The sequence below is a fragment of the Pseudoliparis swirei genome, chromosome 10 (genome assembly GCF_029220125.1).
Source record: "Pseudoliparis swirei isolate HS2019 ecotype Mariana Trench chromosome 10, NWPU_hadal_v1, whole genome shotgun sequence".
Lineage (NCBI taxonomy): Eukaryota > Metazoa > Chordata > Actinopteri > Perciformes > Liparidae > Pseudoliparis > Pseudoliparis swirei.
In genome coordinates, this window is record NC_079397.1 from 12,624,845 (window position 1) to 12,649,529 (window position 24,685).

Below are 24,685 nucleotides of genomic sequence, written 5' to 3' on the forward strand. Positions count from 1 at the left end.
ACAATATTAATTCTAATAATTTTCTGGAGGTTTTAATTGCTGGGGTTAAACTGACCCCGAGGGTAAAATATGTTAGTAAATGTGAAGGTAACAGGAGGGTTAATTCATACACAAAATAAATACATTGGGGGTGAGTTACAGGCTGTAACTATATCTGTTTTCTCAGAAAGATGTTTAATATGTGTATTTATTTTCCAACCTGATTAAAAAAACCAAATAATTGATAAACATGTAAATGGTTTGAAGAAGGCGCACATTGGGATGTCTTTATAAACTAATGTTGTTGCTGATGCTTCCCATGCTGATGACGTGATAAATGCCACGTGTGTCTGACACGGCGTAGTTCCTACCACCCCCTCTGCTCCTGGAGGATGTCTTCAAACGGAGAAAGGAAATAAGACATCCAACTCTGAATTCCCTCCACAGCTCCGTGTGTGCCCAGGAATGCCGCGGGCCGCCTGGACTGCGTCTCAAACTCCGCCTGGGTGACGTGGGACGTCTCAGACGGAGCCCTCAGCTACGACGTGATGGCCCTAGAGGTCGGAGGTCACAACTCCAGCTCCACAACCACCTCCTCTCCCTGTGAAATCCCAGATCTGGAATGCGGCACCCGTTACGACTTCCACGTCACCGCGGTCAACCAGCACTGCCGCAGCAACCGCAGCAGCTTTGAGCTCGAGACAGGTATTCAACGAGACCCTCTCAACTCTCACGGCACCCGTTCTTACGTGAGGTGATGAAATGTTGTCTATGAACTTATTTAGTTAATGTTGCACCCTTAAAATGGAATGTTCAGAAACACGTCGTTTTTCTGTTTTTAAACTTTTATTTAACAAGTTCCCGGGTAAAAACAAGGTTGTATCGTCTTCGGCCTTCTTACTGCACTTGCCCTTCACACACCCCTCTCTTAAAGAGACAACGCTCTCTTAAAAAGACAGCACCACTCTCTTAAAGAGACAGCGCTATCTTAAAAAGACAGCACCACTCTCTTAAAGAGACAACGCTCTCTTAAAAAGACAGCACCACTCTCTTAACCCTTGTGTTGCCTTCGGGTCAATATGACCCGATTCAATGTTTAACCCTCCTGTTACCTTTATATTTACTAACATATTTTACCCTTGAGGTCAATATGACCCCAGCTATTAAAATCTCCAGAAAATTATTAGAATTAATATTGTTTTCCAAGTTTAAGTGTGAGGTACTTTATGTTTGTTTGTTGACTCCCGAAAGAACACCGACATTAAACATTGAATCGGGTCAAATTGACCCGAAGGCGACAGAAGGGTTAACATTGTCCGGATGAGGTGAGGTTATGATCAAATAAATCAATTATTTGCAATGTCTGGCAAATAATTGCTGAATGAAACATCCCCAGTTGTGTTATTATCCTCAATAATCTGCAACGTATTAATATATTTCATGTATTTGTAGTTGATACGTCCTCGGTTCTATTACCCAATTGAAAGAGCTCATATCTAATGTTCCCCGTACAGGCGGTACGCCGTCATGGCTGCTCCCTCCACAGGCCGCTGAACTCTTCACCTCGTGCGTAACGTCAGCTGCCCGCCTGTCTCTCGGCGTCTCGCCCGTAACCCTCCGATGAATGCCGAGCCCCGCCGAAGCTCCGCGACAACGACGTCGGCATATCTCGTTCTTTCGTTTTTTCGGCTGCTGCGTGCGAAGGCGAACGAGAAGACAGGAAGAAAAAAGAAAAAAACAGAAGAGAAGAAGAAAGAAAGAAGAAGAAAAAAACGTCTCTCCGCAAAGCAACAAGAAGGAAGAGCAATGGCGACACTGAATCGCCAAATACCAAGTCCGGATACCTTCCTCTGCGAGCCTCGGTCTTCCTTCGTCAGTGCGGCTAAATTACGTTTTGTTGACAGTAAGTTCGCACGTCGTTGTTTTTTTCCACGGACAAACTGTCGGGAAGTGGGTGCTCCAACTGTCCGTGATTGAGTTGAGTCCGCTCCACCATGCAGCGGCAGCAGCAGCAAGCGTCTGTCAAAGCGCAGCGAAGTAACTGTCAACAGAAAGATCAAAGAAAAGAAGATAACTACGCAAATGCAATATTTAATGTGTTGCTTTGAGGAGCCGCGCAAGGGGCGCGCGAGGCGAATCTAACCCGAGTCCGTGCGGCTGGCGCGTGCGGCAGCGCTCCCCCGGCTGCCCAGCTGGAAGTTAGTTAGCCGTGACAGGCTGGAGGGAGCTAGCGAAGCTAAGCGCTGACCTGCTGGCCAGCCTCGGACCAGCGTGGACAGTCGCTCCCCTCTCCCAAAGTTTGTTGTGAACGCTCCGGAGTGTGTTTTTAGTTTTTTTTAAGTGAGCGCATGTTGTGTTTTTTTCTGACGCAGACTCGTGCTCGGACACCAGCGACACGGAGCTGTACCGCCGCGACGAAGCCGTGAGCCTCGGCAAAGAAGGTGAGGGAGTTGCGCTGACAGGTACTTTAGCGCGGTCACTTGCACGATGTTGTTGTTGTTGTTGTTGTTTTACGCGCTCTGCAACGTAAAGGATGTCAACATATTTTTGTATACACATATATATATATTTTTCTTAACCCTTCTCATAGAAACCCTCATTACTGCGCATGATATACTTTAATAAAATATTTACTTCGATGGAGATGTGAGCGGGAAACGTTATTAGTGTGTCTGATAATAACACAGCTGTCCTCCAGGAAGTACCCTGTAAATAATGCTTTATTTTCTCCATAACCTTTTGTCCATAAAATGCCCGTAACAATCCCCCAGAGCTCGAGGAATGTGATGTAAACAAATGTCCCTACATTTAAGAAGTTAAATAGTATTTAGTTGAGTTTAAAACAAATCGGTGACGGATAACAACAAAACCGATTAACAATGACATTCATGTTGACGGTATTGACTATTAAGCAGTTCTTATCTTTCAACATCTGGCTCGTGGAAACTGTTCAGGGGAATACGTGTCGCATGCTTCTGCAGCTTCAGCTGAGCTGGTGGAAATAAAAACATGCAGGATCTGGAGAGCAGGGGTTCCCATGTGTTGTTCAGTATTACATGTATTCTAAAACAAATTGTTTCATCAGCAATGTTATCAAGAGCAGTGCTTGTGTACGTACGGCTGGGTCTGTCGTATTCAGTGTCTTAACTGTGTTGCTTTTTGGCAAGACGAAAGTTGACACACTTGAGTCATCCCTGAAAGTTTGAGTGTGCAGCAGCCCTCGTACAAACACACAGACACACACAGTGGTGGGTAATCTCTTCTCACTCTCACTGGTCAAATACCAACACACACACACACACACACACACACACACACACGCCTCATCTTCCTCTCTCTGAGCCAAACTGGGACGGTGTTTCCAGAATTGCTGGTCGTTTGGCACAACATGACACTGAAAAGGCCCGCTGAGGCTGATATGCAAACAAACACCCGTAACGCATCACAGGCAGACGGCGAAACGCAAATTCAAAAGCTTTATTTTAAAATGTGTGTCACGCAGACAGTAGAGTGATTCATCGTAGAGTCATGCTCACTCACTCGCCACTTCAGCGTAGACGTATCTGTAGATGGTGAGGCCGCGTTGGCAGTAATTGGTGTGTGTGTGTGTGTGTGTGTGGTGCAGGACATGATTGGTATCCATGTCTATTTTTCGATGACAAACGAAAAGCACTGAACTGCAGCGTGCATAAGGAGGGTATTTAGAACATTGTGCAGGCAATTATACGACACTTCCTGCATAGCATGAGTTGTTTTCATTGATGTTTTAATCCTTTCAACAGAGGCTTTTAAAGCGTGTCCGTTACACAGTCGAGGGCTCCAAATTTACATTATTTTCCTAATGTTTGCATTAAGCGATTTCAAGCTGAAATTAGTCAAATTGGCCCGTTTGCGCTTGAATGCAGGCACAGAAAATGATCCATTAATGCACACATTTCTTGTACTTATTGCAAAATCCATAACGCAAAGCGTTTTCAAGACCCCTGGCGGTTTCTGAAAGATTGCCTGAGATAACGATTAGTCATATTTTTACTTCCAGGAGTTCATTTTTCGGCCTGGCTTTTATACCTGATGAATGATCAAAATGTTCTGACCTTGATAACTACTACTTGATCACTACTAAACAGCTAATCCACTGTAGCATATATTTATATATTTATCACTGTACTTCTCGCACTCTCCACTTGTTCTTGCACTACTGTTTCACAGCTACTGTATATAGCCATTCCGCCTTGTATATATACTTTCTTAAGTCACTTTCTTAAACTTCTTAATTTGTTTTGTATTGTGTTGTAATGTATATTTGGTGTAAGCACACTGAGTCACTTTACCAAGCCAAATTCCTTGTTTGTGCAAACTTACTTGGCCAATAAAACCTGATTCTGATTCTGATAACGGATGTTTGAAGCTTAAAACTTGAGTAAAGTTGGTTTAAACTTTTTTTTTTAAGCCAGCACATTTGTTCAGTTTCTCCTTGTGACGTGGTTTTTACAGGCGTGTCAGTATTGTAAACAGTTTGCTTCCAAGAAAGCGGATGCTCCACCTATTTCTGTGTATTGAAAGTCTCGCTCTCTTATTTCAGTAAAACGGGATGAGTACCCTCAAACAAGATGCTGTTCAAGCTCGTTTGTGTGGCATTGGCAGTTTGGTTAAAAGAAATGGAGACAACGGTTTATAGTGTAGCCTGAAACAAAAGCTCGCAGCCAGTAGCTGGTGAGTTTGTTTACTTTATCAGACATGTTGGTGTAGGTCCAGTAATGATCTGGTGCGCCTGTTCAGAAAACAACTTGAGTGGAAGCCGTGTGTTCTGGAACGGTTGAAACCGGAACCATTCCAAAGTGACTCCTGTGCCCGAGGTTCCCTCTGTTGGTCGATTACTCTGTGAAATCGTGTTTATTCGCCATTGGCTGATTATTATTATTTTTTTCCGTAGTTCGTTTTCAGGCTTTTCCGTCGTCGGGCGGAGTGTGACAGTTGGCTTGAGAAAGACACGCATTCAAGAGGCAGAAAAAGGCGATGCACTTAAATTACATTTGACTCAGCAGGTGCAGAGGAAATTGCATTCTTGCATTTTTCTTTCATTCCTCCCACTAAAGTCTTTTGCACATTGTGACTTGGCTTGGCCTGTCTTGTCGTTTGTGAACAACAAAATGCACTTGAAGGACACAAAGCGATCACGTTTGAGAGCAGCGAGCAGTGTTGCCAGGCTCCGGGTTCAACTGATCACATTAATAATAATACATTCTATTTGGAGGCGTCTTTCACGTCACCCAAGGTCACCTTACAATAAAATCAAACAGGATACAGGAAAAAAGTATGAAAGATAGAAACAACATAAAAACAAGTGAAGTGTACAGGATCCAGTTACATTACAAAGTTATCAACCAATCGCCTCGCAACCATGACCGTGTTTATTATTTGCTTCCCCTCACGCGGCCAGCATTCTCTATTTGTGTACGATCGCTCCGATCAGGCCCCTTTTCAGTCAAACACAAACACAGTGTATTTGCTTGTGAGGGAAAGCAGTTTTTCGGGTCAGTAAACACAGGATTTAGAGAGTTTGACTTGTGGCTTGACTCCAGGAGCATGTCCAGAAATAATGGGCACGGAAAAAAAGAGTGAGAGAAACTCCTTTTCTGTATCGACGAGATGAACTTGTGCAAAGCCTCTCGCCCGACACTGCGTCAGGGCAGCGACTGTGACTCCACCGGTCGGCCTGAGGATAATATCCGCTTCCTCGGCAGCTCATAACATCTTCATTCTGATTCCGTCTCATAAGCCTGCAGCAGTCTTCAGTATTCACATAACTCTAAAGTCAAATATTCCTCTACGCGATCACGGCAACCTCGATGTTTGTCCTTGAACACTCCATGCATGCGTCATGAAACCCACTGACTTTTTGCAGTATGTACACACACACACACATACACATACACACACACGAGCGCACACACACGTGCTCTCGTTGTCTACATTGTTGTATGATATGACTTAGACCGTAAGTAACCTTGGCAGTTCCGGTGCTGATAAGTGCTGCGATTTCAGTCAGCGGAGCGTGTTTGGGTACAGGAAGGTTAGGTTATTAAAGCTCGGATCAAAAAAAGATTATTTTGTTTTTGCTTTGACAGGATTTCTGTTTGTCTGTTTTATGCATGTCTGTTCAGTGATTGGAACTCACATTATCTGTAGCTGTCATAATCGTAAAAAGCAGCTTCAAAACTCAATGAAAATGTCCTGGCAGGTAAAAAAACCCCAAAAGAATGTTGTTTATTTCTTGCTCTTCTCTTGTTCTGTACAGTTCACAGTTGTGAGGATTTTGAACATTTTAGATCATCACCAGATCCATAGTGAAATGTATCATGAGATGCTGCCCGAAAAAGGCTGTAAGGAGATTTGTTAATGAAGTGAGCGTTGGGTAATACACAGTTGAACGCTGCCATGAACAAGATCTGTTTCTTCCCACAGACGGTTTATGCTGAGGAAAACTTTATTCCTTAAACTCTGTTTTTTCTTCTTCTGCAATGTGACATTTGGACTCTTCATGTCTCTTAGAGATGCTTGGCTACAGAGCTCTGGAGGATTGTTGTCTTGTTGTCTGCCATGTCTGCAATCAGGTGGTCACTCCTCAGGGCATCCTCACACACTACGGTAAGACACACACACACACGTATAACCACACACATATATACTCACACACACACGCAGAGCCAGATCAACACAATAATTGATATTTATCCCTGCAAAGCTATTTGAAACATAGTGTACCTCCAACTTATGGCCCAGTCCAAACTAATACACATCACTTGGTTATACTTTCTAATATTCAGAATAATCTAATATAAGAATAATTAAGATAATGTTGAGGAATGAAAAAAATATTCAAGCAAAAGAAAGATTCGACGGGCAGATGGGTTGATTAAAAACAATACACACAAAAAAAATACACATCCATCTGTTAAACCTCACCTTTCTAAGAGTATTAGTTGTTTAAGCCGGAGCACTTGATCCCTGCTCCCATTGGCTCTCCACCCGGTCCGTCAACCTTTTGTTTGTTTCTGACGGGGCTCCACGGAGCACGCTGGCATCTGCCCGCGAGCTGCTGCTTCCTTCTGTTGGCGGCACGTGCACCAGGAGTGTGTGTGTGGGGGAATATGGTCACGCTTAATGAGCACACACACGCACACACACACACACACTCACACTCTTCTCCCTGAGAGGAAAGAGGCCAGCAGAGTTGAATGCTCACAAATCTCACATTCTGTTTCTCAGCAGAAAGAGGTCAGTGGTATTGCAAGACACACGCACACACACACACACACACTCACACTCACCGCTGGCAGGAGCTGTTTTTCTCCTTGCTGACTTGCACACAAGGTTCCTTAACAGGTCTAAAACATATATATACACATACATAGACACACACAAAGTCTTCTGGTAGGTGCTGTTTCTTTTTTCTTTCCTTGCTGACGTGCACACAAGGTTGCTTAACGGGTTTAAAATATACGCACACACACGCACGCACACATGCACACCATCATGAGTGGGAATCTCCTGAGAGCTCCCCATAAAACAAAGTTGTCCTCAGGCCACAATATTCAAACAAGCTGGCATTGTGGTGGACCAGCAGGCCAAGGCACACGCCAACAGGTAGAAAAGTAGCACGAGTGAATAATCTTCGTCTTAGTTCATCAAATACTTTGAACCTTATCTTCATTCTAATTCCGTCCAACTGTCCATCATTCATTCATTCTTAAATGTGAAGCATTATTCACTCATCATGACTCCTCCGTGTCGTGACGTGACGAACGCTCCTCCTGGCCTCTGCCGAGGAGATTGCCTCTAGGAACTGGCCCGGTCAAGAGTTTCTTCTGATGTTTTATGCATTTCGTCTTCCTTTAATATCCTCACCAGTATAGTGTCCTGCTGGGGATTCTAAATATAAGATTAGATTCACTGGGATGGCCTTGTAGTTGTGTGTATCCATCATGGGATCTGCCTTCATGTTTGACCAGTGGGTTGAATTAGCACTGAGGCCTTAAGATGTACAGAAAATGCATGGATATACACACACACACACACACACACACACAGATGAGGAGGGGGTTGGCTGCCTCGGGGGTCAGTGGCTCTGGGTTATACATGCCCAGTTAGCTGCTCAATCGTTGCACTGTGTGACGAAGAGGTTGGTCACAACTTACTGCTCTGGATGGATGTTTAATACGTGCAACTAATCCATTTAATAAAGGTCAAATTCTATTTTATACGTTGGAGACGCGTGCTGCATTTAGTTTGTTTAAATGTCCTGAGAGTTAGGTGAGCGTATATATTCTGAGCATAAGTGGCCCCAGTGGGAGAAACCCCTCACACTGGCAGCGTTGGTACTCTCTCTCTCTCTCTCTCTCTCTCGCCTGTGAGCGCCTTCAGAGAAAATATGCAAAGAGATTGTTTTTAGTGCTTGTGGTTGTAACTTAAAGCTTATTTTGCACAGGCTGGGATGTTCTAAAAAATATTTCCCCCAACATGAATATTTGATTTCATCACACTTTTAAGCAATGTGGGATAATTATTTAAACTTGCCTCATATTTAAGTGTATTTAAATAGTATTTTGCATGCTGGTACATTTAGGCCCTGAGTTGTTGCGATCATTGTGATATGATTTGGGGTATTACAGAGCATTTCCTGTTTCCTTTCGATTTCCTTTCACTCCCAAGAAGTGTGTGTGCTGCTCTGCTTCCCGTGTCTGGGTTTGTTGGGCTAAAGTCTGATGTTTGTCTGTCGTTGGAGACGTTCTGCTTAGTTTGGTTTACTGGCTCACTCCGCTGTCGTGGTCCTGTTATTGCGGCTCGGCTGTGTGTGAACCATTAAGGCCCGGGCCAATCTAAATGCCAGCTGCTGCTTTACATCGGACGTAGTTTCTTGGCTCTTAAATGTGTTCAGTGTTTAGAAATGCAAAGTGCAGCTATCAAAAATAAGGTTTCACCTCATTTCAGGGGAGACATTGCTCAGAGATCATTGTCATCTCCTATGATGGACAGTTTAGTTTGAAGATTGCATCAATTAGTAAATGAATCATAGTATTTATCCAAGAGCTCAATGATTCACAAAATGTCTTTATTTGCCTTACTGTCTGATTTAATTTTCTCAAAATCCTGTTTTCTATTATAAACCTAGGTGCCGATGACTCTATTTCTAGAAAACCTGACTCACTGAGCATCGTCATAGATGCTTTTCTGAAGTTTCTCATGTCTATCGGAGGGGATAAGGCTTGCAGAATCAGTAACTTCTTTTAAATCACTTCTTAAAACCCCCAAAACAGCTTTTAAGTGATCTAGTTTTTTATGCAGAACTTTGGTTCCCCTAATTTAGTTGTCTGTTTTTATTTTAATTTTATTTTTAATTAATTAATTATTTTCCATTTTATTTTTTATTTTAATATATACTTTTAAATGTAATATTGGTTTCTTGCTATGCCACTTGTTTTGCTTTGACTCTCTGTGGAGCACTTTGTAAACATTGTTTTTAAAGGTGCGATATAAATAAAGTTGTTATATTATTATTATCTTTCGTTCCCTCTCTCCCGTTGCTCAATGTAAACAAACCCAGCTGATCTCTGAAAACCTCTGCTTCCTCATCATGCAATGGCTCCACCCACAGGATGAGCCCGTAGCCAATTGGCAACCAGCTGGGCTCTCAGCATTGCCATAACGACTGGCAGGCAGCAGAGTGTTGTTGTGAGGGTGCCCTTGTGGTGGAGTGGCTTAGTGACCTTGCCTGGGCAGCCGGCCACGTGTTGGACATCAGCACGGCTCCCGGCCGGCTCCTTACTCACAGGATGAGCTCTGTTACAAAACACCACTCGGTCTTTTTACCTTCGCATTGAAAATGCGGAAGGTTATGTTTTGATCGCTGTGTATTTATTTATTTATTTATTACCTTCGCATTGAAAATGCGGAAGGTTATGTTTTGATCGTCATTTATTTATTTGTATGCGTGTTATTCGCAAAAGTATTAAACCGAATCGCATGAAATTTGGTGGGATGATTGGTTATTATCCGGGGACCATTTGATTAGATTTTGGGATCGATCGGGTCAAAGGTCATGGTCAAGGTCATAAAAAGGTCAACATCTTCTTTTTACCATAGCGCGGTCAATTTATATCCAATTGGCATGCAAATAATGCCAAAATGTTCATAATTCAATGCCCAATCTTGTGATATGCGACGGTATGCGCTCTACCAAGTGCCCATTCTAGTTTATTTATTTATTTGTGTGCGTGTTATTCGCATAACAAGAAAAGTTTTAAACCGAATCGCATGAAATTTGGTGGGATGATTGGTTATTATCCGGGGACCATTTGATTAGATTTTTGGATCGATCGGGTCAAAGGTCAAGGTCATGGAAAGGTCAAAATCTTCTTTTTAACATAGCACGGTCAATTTTTATCCAATTGGCATGCAACTAATGCCAAAATGTTCATAATTCAATGCCCAATCTTGTGAAATGCGAAGGTATGCGCTCTACCGAGTACCCATTCTAGTTTTATCTATTGTTGGCGGGGGGGAGGGGTTCAATAAACTCACTCAACCATTCAGTGAACTGTTGAGTTGAGCTGACTAACATGTCGTGGGAAATGTGGCAAATCATTGCTGTTGTAGCCGCATACCTGCGAATGTGGATCTGGACTTTGATCGCGCTACTCTGAATACAGCTGCCTCCCTGGACCTGTGCTTCCACTGGCCTATTTACACACCTGCCACAGAGACACACACACGCACACACTCTCTCGCATATGATAATACGCTTCTGCAAAGTATGCTTATACATATTGCAAGCAGCTCGCTGTGCATAGAAACTACATCTCGCCTTTACCATGGACGGAAACACGCGTACGCTGGCGCTATACATGTCCTCAATGTGGTGTCACACACCGACACGCACACCTGTTATATGGATGCACGCATTGGCTAATCTCTTCAATACACACAGATACACTTTGCAAACGCACTGCAGCTCTCCCTCCGTCACCTGCAGCACACTTTCATGTGCACTCATGCACTCTGATCAAACACACGGGGTCAGTGCCCTGCCCTTATTGTTCCACCGTGCTGCTGGTAGTCGACTACTACTACACTCATTAACCCGGTTGGACAACATTGTGACACACACACACACACACACAACCTCATGATGCTTATTGAGTAAAGGAAACCCTTTCTGAATTTACACAAGTCTTTCTGCACTTAAGCATAAAACAAATAGCATGACTGGTGTTTTAGGAAAGGCATTTATTTGCTTTCTTGCAGAGAGTTTGATGAGAAGATTAACACGACTCATGTCCGTGCAGTATGATCAGATGGTTAGCTTAGCTGAGCACTAACACCCCCCCCCCATCACACTGGATCAACCAAATCCAGCGGTTCGAGGTCCCTTTGCTCTGTGTCCTGTACATGTGATGCTATGATAGTCACTCAACAGGTTTTTGGGCAAAAATACGTCCGTCGAGAGTGCTTATCTAATTAATGCCTCAGTGGCTCGCCGTCGGTTGTGTGGCGCAATTTGCACAATTCCAAAATTCAATGCGAGACATTGCCTGGCTCCTTCAGTCTCCCGTCTCGACCTTTTGTGCCGTCATACCTGCGGCATGAGACGTCTGGGGGTTTAATGTGCTTGGTGCAACGTTTGTTGGGATTTACACGCTTGGCGTTCCACTTGAGGCGTGCACTTCGGCCGTGGGCCCCCCCGGGGGCGTGCAGTGCACACGAGCACGGCCCTTTGTCCAGTCAGCAGTTGGGCTCGATTTTCTGTTCGCAAAGATTCTGGCCCGGCTGGGAGTACATCCCATCCCTGTCGGCCTTTGACCTCAGTGTTTACCTACACAGAAGCCTGACAGAGATCTGGAGTTTCACCCCGTCAACTACTATTCTGTCTCTGACTCTGTTGATCTGTCACTCACTGTGTGTTTGAGACCGAATACAGTACCTTGGCTTATATGTCGTTTACTCTGTCGAGTATTTTACGGCAAGACCTGAGAGAAGATTTTTGTGAATACTTCCATTTTGTATTCGTACACTACTATCTGTCAACTGACATAGTTACACATGGTCAGTTATCAAAGCTCCAGTGAGTCATTTCGCTGTGCATATTCTGCTGCAGCGGCTCTCTTTTTGTGTATTTTATTACGTCACTGCTGTCTTCAGTTTTAGATTTGCATCTTATCAGCAGACAAAAAACTCAGCCGAACACAGGTACTGGTCTCTTCCCAAAGCTAACAACTCCTAGATGCAACGTCTCTATCCATCTATCAGCTTCATCTGGCAGATGTTGGATATTTACCTCCTGAAGCGGTTGATAGAATAACGTTGTTTGTAATTATGCACCTAATGTTAGAGCTAAATGGTACGTATCATATGAAATATAACACCAGTTGAAAGCAGTGTGTTACTGTGTGTACAGTGTGTCACCTGCTTCCTCTGTGCTTTTTCATGACATGTTCACCAATCTGTTTTCAGGTAGCTGGGGCGTAGTTTCCCTGTGAGACATTCAGAGAGAGACAAACAGGCCTGGACCACACCTCCCTCATTCCCTCCCCACTCTCCTCCCACAAAGACATGCATAACAAAAACCGTAAGTGTGAGCTCCTCCTCCCCCCCCCCCCACAGCCTTTTCATCTATTCCCCGTTCTTTCTGTCTCAGCATCCTGTCACTTGTGTATTCTGATCAGATCTGGGTCAGATGTATTTATAATTGTTGGCTCTTGTTGTTGAACTGCGCATAATACCAAACTGGTGGAGTTAATCAGACGAGGACACTTCAGACGGTGTCAGGCACATTGCTAATTGGAGAAGAGTACACTAAGTTGACTTGTCGAACGGTTCTGGCACAGATTTGTCCCTCCTGTGTTCCAACACGGCCATCTGGCACCTAAAAAAGAAACATTGGTGTAAATGACACGGCACCATCAGAACTTGACGGGTGATAATTGGATGCAAATCAGATCCCCCCCCCCAAAAAAAGTACCCGGATCCAAAAAAGGCACCCACTAGTAAAGCGTGGTCTTGATAGTCGGGGTGCGTCTTCAGCTGTGACGCCTCGATGTGACCGTACACACTAACCCTAACCCCGTTGATCTGTTCCAGAGAAGCACCACGGCTCCCCTGCTCCCTCCAGGAGCCTCCTGGTCCCCATGAAGCCCAAAGCAGCTGCAGTGGCCCCCGCTGGGGCTCCCGGCCCTCGGGACACGCTGGCCTTCAGGGTCCCGAAAGATTACCCTCACTCGCGCTTCAGTAAGGCACCTCTCGCGGTCTACCCGCCAAAGGGGGCCCGGAACATGCCGTGGTGGGCATCTTTTTTTTTGTGGAATATGATGACGTTCTTCCATTCAGCGTTCTTTCAGGAGCTGCCGGAGTTCCGTGAACGCTCCTCTCGCCTTTGAGTCCCACCGTTCTCACGGCACTCTTCCCCTCTGCAGCGTGTCTCTTCCCGTCGTCAGCCTGGAGAAGATGCCCTGCCTCAGCCGCGCCGACGCCGCATCACACGTGCGCCTCACCATCTCCTCTCCCTCCCCCCTCCTCCCTCCCTCCCTCACTCCCCCGGCCTCCCAGCGGTCCAGCGAGAAGCTCGTGAACGGCCGCGGCGCCGGCGGGCCGTGCGCGCCGCGCGCCACCGCCTCCCCGTCCTCTCTGGACGGGGTTAGGGTTAGGGACGGGCGGCTGTCGTCGACGCCGTCTCCTTCCACGCTGGACCGTAAACCCTTCCCGTCACCTTCGCCCTCTCACCGATCTGGCGCTCTGCCGCCGTCGCCGCCATTGGAGAAGAAGAACCAAAACGGGACTAAGACTCCCTCCAGGTCGCAGAAAAGACTTTCAGGTCAGCCTCGAAGATTTCTTTAAAAAACTAATTCTGTAACTATTAGGCTTCCAACATTCCTGTGAACCTGTGTGTTTTGGAAAGGCTTTTTTTCTCCTTGGCCTCGCTATTCTCTCTCTCTTTCTTCCTTTTATTCTCCCCTCATCAGCCGCTGTTTTCGTTCCCATTCTACCTTCCAAACTTATTTTTTTTCTCTTCTCCTTTTCAATTAAATAAACATTCATGCACACAAATGGATCAAGTGTTAATCTCAAAGTAAGAGGGGTAAACAAGATGCACAGTAATCAAGTTAAAAGGTGTTGGGTGTCGTCATGACTCCCTCCTCTCTTCGTGTGCGCTGTGCCTCTCTGTGCTCCACGACTCTGATTTACACCGTCTAAATCACCAGCTCCCGCTGCCAAAAAGCTGCTTGTCGTCTTGAGAGATTTCCCCACACCCCCTGCCTCTCTATATTTTCTCCTCTTCTCATTTTCTGCCTCCTTGCCTCGCCCGCTTGTTTCTCTCTCCATCTTTCTCTTCATTTTTTCTCATCAGCATCTTCCTTCAGTCCGTCCTCACACGATCCGTCTCAACTTCCTTCTTTTTAGGGTTGTGTGAACTCGGAGCGAGCCCTGTTGAGTTATTTTATTTCCGAGAGTGCTCGTAGGTTGCCGCTGTACACTTGTGTGTTCGCCGGTCTACCTGTCTGACGCTGCACAGAAAGATTACAGGGATTATGGCCAAGATTACAGCCCTCTGACCGTAACGCTATTTGAAATAACCTGCTGCCTGGAGGTAGTCGTTGGCCTGCCAGGTTGAGAGCGGCAACTACGGTCTCCGTGTGTTTTGAGCAATGCTGTTGCACTTCGTATCAGCGGAGACGTTTAACGAAGGTTTTGCATGAAAGGCCTTCACCCTTTGATCCAGGATGCCAAACATTTGCAAGTGGTCGCTGCAAAGTGGCAATGACATTGACGTTCAGTCAAAAGGTTTGTATGTATGTATAAAAAACAACTTTTATGAATAATAATTCTTATTCATCTTCAAACGTGTTACTGGTCATAAGGAGCGCCATTGCTGAGATGTAAGGACCTGGCAACCAGCTTCCAACTTGAGTCCATTATGGCCGATCAAACGATACTAATCAATACGTCTAAAACAATGTTCTGGTTAACCATATTTTATAAAACCCTTATTTGAAAGAAATTGCCAAAACGTTCCCTTGTAAACATTTGGCAAAGCTACTTCCTGAATCCACTCTGCCCTACCTTACAAACCACAGAGTGGCTGCATTGTGTCATATAATATGGTCAAACTGAGTATTTATCATTATGATCAACCTTGTTTCTGCATTATTTGATGTTAGCAACAGAACAGGTGAAACAACTATAACATAAGTGAACTAGAATGGGCACTCGGTAGAGCGCATACCTTCGCATATCACAAGATTGGGCATTGAATTATGAACATTTTGGCATTAGTTGCATGCCAATTGGATACAAATTGACTGTGCTATGGTAAAAAGAAGATTTTTACCTTTTCATGACCTTGACCTTTGACCCAATTGATCCCAAAATCTAATCAAATGGTCCCCGGATAATAACCAATCATCCCACCAAATTTCATGCGATTCGGTTTAATACTTTTTGTGTTATGTGAATAACACGCATACAAATAAATAAATACACGGCGATCAAAACATTACCTTCCGCATTTTCAATGCGATGGTAACAATATGATATGACTAAATCCCATTACTCTTAGGACAGAATGATGTTCTTTAGCACCAGTCTAATGTGTGTGTGTGTGTGTGTGTGTGTGTGTGTGTGTGTGTGTGTGTGTGTGTGTTTACATGTTTTCCAGGGAGGGTATTTGATCCTAACAAGCACTGTGGAGTCCAGGACCCTGAAACTAAGCGACCCTGCACCAGGTCTCTCACCTGCAAGGTAACACAGATGCACTGTGGGTCATTTCTGTGGAGACGATAATACGTTTGTGACCCTTCTTCCTGCTTCCTGTCGAAGGCCGTCTGACCAGCAGAGCAGCGCTGTTTGTTTATTAGAGCAACGATATCGAACGGTGCCCTGTCATTACTGCTCTGACCCGCCTGCTGCCTTGTGCTGGGCTCCGTCTGCCCCGCCCCTTTCTCAGTCAATGCGAGGTAGCAGTGCGGAGGCATCATAGGGCCCACAGTTCCCTTAATGAGGTAATTATAGATGTTGGATGAGGCTGCAACATCACTCGGCTGTAAAACACTTTTTTTTTTTACTGCCCTTTAATTACTTCTGTCAAGCGTTCCTAATCACTTCAAACTGGTTATTAAGTAATTACAGCTGTATCAGGCTGGCGTTTTGATATTGTTTAAGTCGCGAGGGTGATCGTGTTTTTAATATTTGTTGGTTTTCCATGTTCCTGTCTTCATCAATACCGGCAGTCCCAATGACGAGCACGATTTACGATTCACAAGATGCCCAGCAAGAGTGTTTTATTCATATATTTATGAACAGTCTTTAGTTTCAGAGGTGTTCCCTTAAGAAATATTGTAACTTATAATGCTTTTGAATTTGTTCGAGATCAAGGAGCACTCATCGGAGGTGCTCATAGGAGCGAGAGCATCCTGAACCTGGAAGAGGAAGCAAAAAAAACTACACTTTTTACTGAACTTGGGGGGGGAAAAAGAAAACATTCATAGTCAAATTAATTGTAAAATGATTTTGTGCAGCTGTTCTTCCTGCTTCTGTTCTCATCGTCCTTATTCATGAATCACATAACTGTAACGGCTCGATCTCACATTTGATATGTAACGTTGTCCTTGAGCAGGAGCTGAATCAATCACTGTTTGGTGTATTTCTGAGTATATGAGATGCATCTGTCCGCTCTTAAGAGGCCTCTCGGCATACTTTCTTTGACTTGAGTACAGAAAACATATTTCCTTCCAAAAGCCACACTACCTGCTTTTAAACCAGTCGTCCATCAGCCTCACACGGACATCTTTTAGAGGACTATTGGAAAACCAAATGTTTGATGGCTGGTTCCCCTCCAGGGTAGTTGGGAGGGTTGACAAGGTCACCGTGAACCGGCAATACTTACCCGTGTTAGTCTGGTGATGGAAACGTTCCTGAAAGCAGAGAGCCATGATTGAAGCCCCCTGGGAGTGCAACCATCAGCACTTCGGAAATAGCTCCTCTCTGCTGAAATTATCCACGTGTCAATACTTTCCTCAACAAAGTCTCGCTGGAAATAACCTTTCTGTGTTTTTGTCCGCCACAGACTCACTCCTTAACCCACCGGCGAGCCGTCTCCGGACGAAAGAAGCACTTCGACATCCTCCTGGCCGAACACAAGGGTCGGGCCAAGGTCACCGTGGGAGCGAAGGAGAAAGACGGGGACGGATCGCTGGGAGGGAAGGAAGGCAGCAGCCCGAGTTTCACGCCACAAGAGGCCCCGAGTCCCAGCAAGCCCCACTGTCCGAATGGAGGCCCTCTGTCCACGCTGAAGCTCAGGCTGGCGAATGCACACAGACCCAGGTAGGACAGAGAAACCCCCACACACAGAATTCACTATGCAAGTGTGTACGGAAGCAAAGAAAAAACACACTTGAGGGTTTTTATGATTTAACCCTCCTATTACCTTTGGGGTCAATTTGACTCTATTCAATGTTTAACGTCTAAAAAAAAAAAACATCATTTTTTTTGCTTCATATTTCAGGACTTTTCCTAATTTTTTGGGGACAACTGGGAACACATATTCTTCTTTGGGGTCAATTTGACCCCAGGCTGTATGTCACTGTGTCAAACATATTAGAAATATCAACTTTTTTATTTATTTAAAGGGCTATTTAGGTAGTCAACATAAAGTACCTGACACTTAAACTTGGAAAACAATATTAATTCTAATAATTTTCTGGAGGTTTTAATTGCTGTGGTCAAATTGACCCCAAGGGTAAAATATGTTAGTACATTTGAAGATAACAGGAGGGTTAAAGCAAAGCTTTTCAAGTTTAAGCTGTACTTTTAAAGAAACACTCTCCTGAACAAAAGTCTCTATTCTTTTTTAAAAAAATGTATTTATTTCTCATGTATTATTTGTATTTACTTGTTCATTTTGGATACCCACACATCACCAATTGTTCTGGGCCGGCACCGATGCACAGGATCTCCTTGTCTGTTCTTCCCACCAGGGGGTGCTGTTAAACACAACAGTGCTAGAATGGCAAGTCTGCCCTCATGAAAGTCAGAAACTCAGTTCCTCTTTCTATTTAGAAGATGATCGCCTGTTTGAAAGAGAAAGTCTTTTGGGGTTTTGTTACTGCAAACATGGAGACATTGGTGTTGAGGCAAAAATGCGGGTTTTTTTCTGTCTTTTCCTTTTGTTTTCTTCCTTCTCCTTGCTCGTCTACGCTGTCCCGTAATCTTGACTGTTCCATTTTCATTCTTCTTGTCTTTCACTATCCATCCCATTTTTCTTCCACATCACTTTTCTTTTTTCCTCCACCGCTTCTCTCTCTTTTGCCATTTCGTCCCTTCTCTCTTCCACACTGTCCCTTTGCTTCTCCATCCCATTGAATGTTTTCCCCCTTCTCCTCATTTCTATTTCCCACCATCTCACCCTCCATTTCTGTCTCTTTCCCCCTCGCCTCTCTTCTCCAGGGTTCCAGGCTCCACCACCTCCACCTCCACCTACCGTAGTTCTCTGCCTCCAGCACCAGCACCTGCCCCCAACTCGGAGCCTTCTCCCCACAGTGCGGGGGCGGCAGCAGAAGACGGCGGTCGGCTCTCCAGTGACGAGGGAGACGCAGAGACTCCAGAGGACCCTGACAGACCGGCCTTTCACTCCTCCCATCGCCACCCAAAGCCTTTAGGGGTAAGTAGTCTGAGGTCTGTTCCGAGATGCCGTTTAAAGGCATCAGTTTTGTCGGTGGAGGAGAGAATCTGGGTCCAAGACCAAAACGGTGATCACAGGAAGGATATCTATTTCCTGTCTTAACTATATTGCACATCATAATGTACATTGTTTTTATTTTTTCTATTTTTCCCGTCTGTTCTCTCTTCCATCGATCTCTCCGTTCCTTTTGACGCCTCTTTCACTCCACATCCTGCTCTGTCAACCCACCTCTTACTTCCTTCCTCTTTCTCTCTCACCGTCTTTCGTTACGGTTTTTAACATCTTTTCCATTCGCCCATTCTCTTCTTTCACCTGCTCGTCTTTTTCTCTCTCCATGCCTGACCGTACCTTCCTTCTGCCCCCCCCTCTGTCTCCTCCCAGTTGTGCGTATTCAGCAGCAGGCTCATGGGACGAGGTCACTACGTGTTCGACAGGCGATGGAACCGGATGAGGCTGGCGCTCCACAACATGGTGGAGAAACACCTCAACGCACAGATGTGGAGGTGAGTGTGCAAGAACACACACCGTCTCCCTTCGATCAAGTGGAGCTGTTTCACATCAAAGTTAACGTGTAAATGTGCTCCCACACGCATGGAATTTATTTCCCAGTTGTTTTTACACAGTTGGAACTGTGCTTTGATTTCACCAGATGTACTGTCACTGAACAGGTGTGATGTGAATGTTATCCTGTTTTATGAAGGGAAAGAAGTACAATTTAGTGTGTCGGCAGGAAGGGTTTCTGTGTGTTAGGTGTAAAATGTAATCAAACAAGAAGTCAGTTCAATTAATAAGACAGAAAAAGACAAAAAGATGGTCGGTCTGCTTACGAGTGTTGATTAAAGGGAATGTGTGCCTACTCTTAACTGGCTGTGTATCGTTCCGATGTGGGTGGAATAAAGTAAACAATTTTTTTGGGAAAGGGATATTTTCTTTAGTTTTTATCATATCGATAATATCATGGGAAAAGCAACTGTGGCAAACATGTTAAAGATATTTAATTCCTTGTTTTCTGTAAGAAGACCATTGTTCAGTAAAACACAACATATGGAACAGTCCTTCAGGGTTTAGTCCTCTGAATCTATATGAGCAATGAAGCAACTTAATAAGTGCATTTCCTATCTTTTAAAATACTCTCTTCCTGCTTTAGGAAGGTGCCTTTGGCGGCTGAGAGCCTCCTCGCCCTCTCCTCCTCTGGTACCTCCCCCGTCACTTCACAACAGACTCCTTCTCCCTCCTCCATCGCTTCATCTCACCTGTCGTCCCCCTTCAACTCCCTCTCCTACCCCACCACACTTCCTCAGTCTGCATCCATGGCACGGATGTTCAGCAGTCGAGACGCTCCGCCGCCCGCCGCTCCGGGTAAAGCCCGTAATGGCACGCACAGAGCCAGCCGCCCATCCGAAGACATGGAGGACTCTGTGGTGGGATCTAAGAGGAGAGCAAACTCCTCCCACGCCACCTCCTCATCCTTCTCTCCTTCTTCCTTGTTTCCGACTGTGGATGATGTTAGGAGGAACGGCAGCAGCTATCGGCCAACGTTGCAAGCTTCGGGGGGGGCGGCAGCAAACCCGGCCAGGAAAAGGGGCGGGGCAGGTGGGCTTTGGAGCGGCGGAGAGGACCGGTCGTCCAGAGCTGATGGGTCTCAAAGTCACAACTCACAGAACAGGTAAGTGCAGGGCTGTTTTAAAGTTTAGACGGTAATAGAAATGTGTTTTGATCTGGAGGGCCGGAACTATTTTTTTGGTGGGACTACAAAGGACGCAATGAGGGCTCGGCTCACCCCAACACAATAGAGATGGTGGAGAGGAACACGGGTATTGGAGGAAAAGGAGAGCAGTGTCTGAACAGAGGACAGTGCCAGCAGTGCAAAGGCTTCCTCTAAAACATAGAGCACTGTAAAATCTGCTGTGATGATTTTATAGCCGTCAAAATAGATTCGACCAAACAGGGGAAATTGTACTGGAGCCCAGTATATATAATTAATAGCAATTTCCCTCCTCGTTCCGCCTCCAGTCGCGATCTTGGCACATCCAGTATACCCCACTCGCCCAGCAGGGAGCCTGCCTCCGCCCCCCATCGGCCCCTGGCCATCCCCTCCGGACCTTTGGCTTATGGGGGAGGAGCAGAGGGGAGGAAGAGGAGGAGTCCCAGCTCCTGCAGAGGGAAGACCAGCAAGCTGAGTAGGCCGGGCGGGTTGGAGAGCCTCTTTGGGAATGGGAGCGACAGCGTGGGAATATTGGCTTCAGGGCCCGAGTCCCCGAGACGGGTAGGTGTTGCATAACAAAAAAAAGACGATACACATTAACTATAAAACACCTTTTATTTGAACATTCACATCAAGCTCATTGCACCACTGCACCTCAACACTGAAATGAAGAAATGTCAGCTGTACATGAGATTCTAGACACTTAGGTAAACTCGAGGTATTTGATGTTGTTCTACCTCAAAGACTAAGGTTCTCATCTTTTGCACATTTTCAGAAAAGAGTTTCTTATGTCAGCGAGTGATTGTTTTGTATTGGCTCGGATGATAAAGGATGCCAAAAAAAAAGCAAAAACAGTTGACACATTTTGAAGCACGAAACAATGACACCTAATTTAATGAAATAAAATGAACAGATGGTAAAAGGCATTTGAAATGTGTTAATTTCTATATATTTTGTAAGTTGTTAGATGCTGCACTACACTGAGTCAATAATAATAAATGAAAACCATCTCATAACTCTGTCGGCGTCTCCCCACAGACTAAGTTGCATCACTGACGGGAAGCCCGTTGCGTTGGGCAGACTGTTGGGCAGCTGTGCAGACCACCACCGTTTGTGACCTTTGACCTCACCACTCTTCCACTGACTGCGCCAATCGGACTGCTTCCTCTCGCCGATGTCACCTCTGCTCATCCAATGGCAGTTCAGTTCAACCTGGGAGCCCGGCGGTCACTTCCCCTCTCCACTTTGTAATTGTGGATCTTTGGGATGGAAAGCTGCCTTGCATCAGCGCGGTCGCCGTCTTTTCCGAACAAATCCAAAAACTCATCCTACGAAAAGGGAATTTGCCTCACGAAGATGTAAAGGCATTCGTTTTGATATCACTGCTGTACAATTTTTTTTGTGGAAAACTTGGTTGTTCTGACCATTTCCCTGGTTGCTGTGTCTGGTCAGCTAACGAAGAGAGAGTGTTTTTTGGGAGTGAGACGGTGAGACTCCTGTAGGACCCAGCCGTCATCTATACCAACGTTTTGCTTTTCCTCAGAGATGGAAGAGATGAGCAGCTTTCGTTTGGGTTTCGTCAACATGGCTCCAATTTTTATTGATTCCCTTTTCCACCCCAGCATGCCTGAGTTCAAAGTGCCTCCTGCTTCATGGACTCCTGAGCAGTCGCACAAGGACCTGTTCACACGAGGGAAGGGAGAAAAAAACTAAACGTGTGTTACCAACGACGGCGCGTCAATGCATTGTATTTTAATATCGGAAGAAATCCGATAATTTTTGAAGATTTTGTTTTTTCTCCGTTCTGGATTCAAATGTTGCAAGAAACAAACGTGGACTTGCATCCAAACAGGAATTATTACTGCGGTGTTGGACCTTTCTTTTTGTTTCTCCAATAATGTATCGTTCCTCAATGATGTCGCTATTCTAACTGAACCTGGATGTTCGAGCTACAGAGACTTTTTGAGCAAAATAAATCCTTTCTATGGCATTTTTAAGAAATGCTGAAAGTATTATAATGGATCATACTGTTGAAAATGTGTACATATCTGTTATTATGTTTGTATTTATTAATAATGGTCCCCTTTGACACAATATGAGCCCAACAGAGTATGTCGCCCTACTATCTAGGTCTGTGTTTACTATCAATGAGATCGGCCGATTCTCTCCAAATCTTAGTTTTTTTTAAGTAGTACTACTTAATACTTTCACACAGCTAAACTTTGCCTGCTGCGGACCGATAAGAACAACAACAACCTGTGGTTCAGTTCTAAAAATATGTTGTGTTCTGTAAAGTGTTTTTGTCAATGATCCAAGATATGCAGCGACAGATGTCAGCCCAACTGCTAATTTAATTGGCAGCGGCTTCCAAGAGGAAAGCAAACTGTCTTTTTCCAAAGATTTAACTGTGAGGTTTTTTCTGGGTCTGTCTTGCCTGAAAATCACAGACCTTTTTTTTTTTTTTTTTGCAGCAATGAGCAGATTCCCATAAACGGAACAGAAATAATGTTACCCTCCTGACTGCTTTTGAGTCTACTGAATTGTCACTGTTCCAGGGAGAATACACTACATACTCAATACCTGCAAGGAAGTACGAGTTTGAAATGGGACGTAGCCACGGCCTTCATTAGCAGGGGGGGGATTACTCTGTTGCCTTGACGATGGCCCATCACGTGAGGAAGGGCTCTGGCTACTGGACCATGAGTTGAGAGTTATTTGGTCTAACTGTTATTTCTAAGGTTAATCACGAACCGTCACGCTCGATTATCTTGTATTTTGATGGAAGAATGGTGGTCCAAAAATTCCCAGCAGGTTTCCAGTATTTCTTCACATTTAAAAAAAAGAAGAAAAAAAGTGTCTTTTGAATTGCTCTCAAAAGCCTCAAAGCACTAATGATGAATGAATTGTATATAGTCGCTGGTGTTTGTGTTCCGCGTTTCCCAAGTGCTTCCCATGATGACACTTCAGTCATCGCCGTGTGAGATCGGTCCAGTGATACCGACTCGTGGTCTATATTTTATGGCGGACACGTGGTTTATCAGGTACCCGCGGTGTGCGGGTAACTCGTTAACATGTTAGTTCTCTGTTTTAATGCAACGTACCAACACGTGGTTCATGTTGGTTTAATGGCTGAAAACCAGGGTTTTGGTGGGAATTAAAGTGTTTCCACTCTGTCTCGGCTCACGTGGATCTACAGAGCAAAAAGCTGAGATGTGTTGGGGAAATCCCACCATGACGTACTGTTTATGGGAATGGGAAGTTGCAGCTCAAATTTAAGTTCATGAGTTTCAGAGCAGTTGTATTTTTATATTTTCTGTTGGGTTTTATAGAGGTGTTAACATTTGTATTTAATTTTTTTAAAGCCTCCCTGTTGCTTCTTGTTTGTACTTTGTCGTAGTGCCCCAGATCTTTAATCGACGTCTATTTATAGAAATATTTTAGATATTCGAAAACAAATCCACATCTATATATTTGTAAAAGAGTTTCTGGTAACGACAGTAAAAGAAGATGACGATTATATTGCCGGTGACCGTTAGTTGTGTCTGACCCAGACTGTGTTGAGGGTCGCGGTGTGTTCACTGTCACTGAAAATGGATTTCCCATCAAAACAACTGAACACTTGCTGTATACAAAAGAAATGACTTATATCCAAGCTTTTATTAAATGAATGAAGTTGGTTGTCGTTTTATTTGTAAATCAAAATGCAGCTTTGGAATTGGAGGGAAAGTGTTTGTAGTGCATTTGTTGACTGTTTTCTGTGTACAGATCATTGATACCAGACACAAAATGTTTGTGTTATTGGAGCAGAGCGAATATGTCTAGTCAGTGTGTTTTTTTTGAAAGAAAAGTTTCAATTATATAGTTTGTGCTTCATTCTTTACCCGATGCATCTTTAATTGCCCTTTTTATTCCTCAAACACTGCCGAGTGCTGTCTGCTGCCACGCTATAATCTGGGGAAATGTGCGACCCCTGTGCTTTCAAAGATGTCGGACTCCTTCACACTGACTGCTCTTGTGTGTCTTCACCAACGTGTTGCGGGTCAGCCAGTCCACTGCCGGTGGTCCACGCTGAAACGTCTCAACACATGTTGGATGAAGAGGGCCGATTCTACTGACTAGCGCCTCCAGCAGGTTGACGTTTAGGGCTTTTCTTGAAATGGCTCGTCGAATATTGCGATCGATTGCCATCAGATGTGTTACAAATATTCATATTTTTGTGTGATTGAACCAGAATCCTTCTTCTGCAACAATAAAGGGAAAGAGGATCTTGA

At 44.6% G+C, this 24,685-nt stretch overlaps 1 protein-coding gene across 2 annotated transcripts; it reads left to right on the plus strand.

The window, feature by feature from the left end:
• The first annotated feature begins 1,018 nt into the window (after positions 1 to 1,018).
• atxn7l1 (ataxin 7-like 1) lies at positions 1,019 to 24,685 on the plus strand. Of its 2 annotated transcripts, XM_056424574.1 has the most exons (12): positions 1,019 to 1,882; positions 2,352 to 2,441; positions 6,532 to 6,627; positions 13,117 to 13,315; positions 13,449 to 13,846; positions 15,689 to 15,771; positions 17,096 to 17,352; positions 18,475 to 18,688; positions 19,091 to 19,212; positions 19,857 to 20,375; positions 20,723 to 20,975; positions 21,453 to 24,685. In XM_056424574.1, exons 1-12 carry the CDS (start codon positions 1,600 to 1,602, stop codon positions 21,468 to 21,470), a joined length of 2,532 nt encoding a protein of 843 aa, XP_056280549.1. In that variant the 5' UTR covers positions 1,019 to 1,599; the 3' UTR covers positions 21,471 to 24,685. The 2 variants fall into 2 exon arrangements, with proteins under 2 accessions (XP_056280549.1, XP_056280548.1); XM_056424573.1 differs by lacking the exons at positions 1,019 to 1,882; positions 2,352 to 2,441; positions 6,532 to 6,627 and adding an exon at positions 12,496 to 12,604.

Excerpts from the sequence above, each read along its gene's own strand:
- atxn7l1 (XM_056424574.1), top strand. The coding sequence starts at position 1,600 with ATGAATGCCGAGCCCCGCCGAAGCTCCGCGACAACGACGTCGGCATAT. Across the intron at positions 1,883-2,351 it reads TAAATTACGTTTTGTTGACA|ACTCGTGCTCGGACACCAGC; the intron begins GTAAGTTCGCAC and ends TTTCTGACGCAG. Across the intron at positions 2,442-6,531 it reads TGAGGGAGTTGCGCTGACAG|AGATGCTTGGCTACAGAGCT; the intron begins GTACTTTAGCGC and ends CATGTCTCTTAG.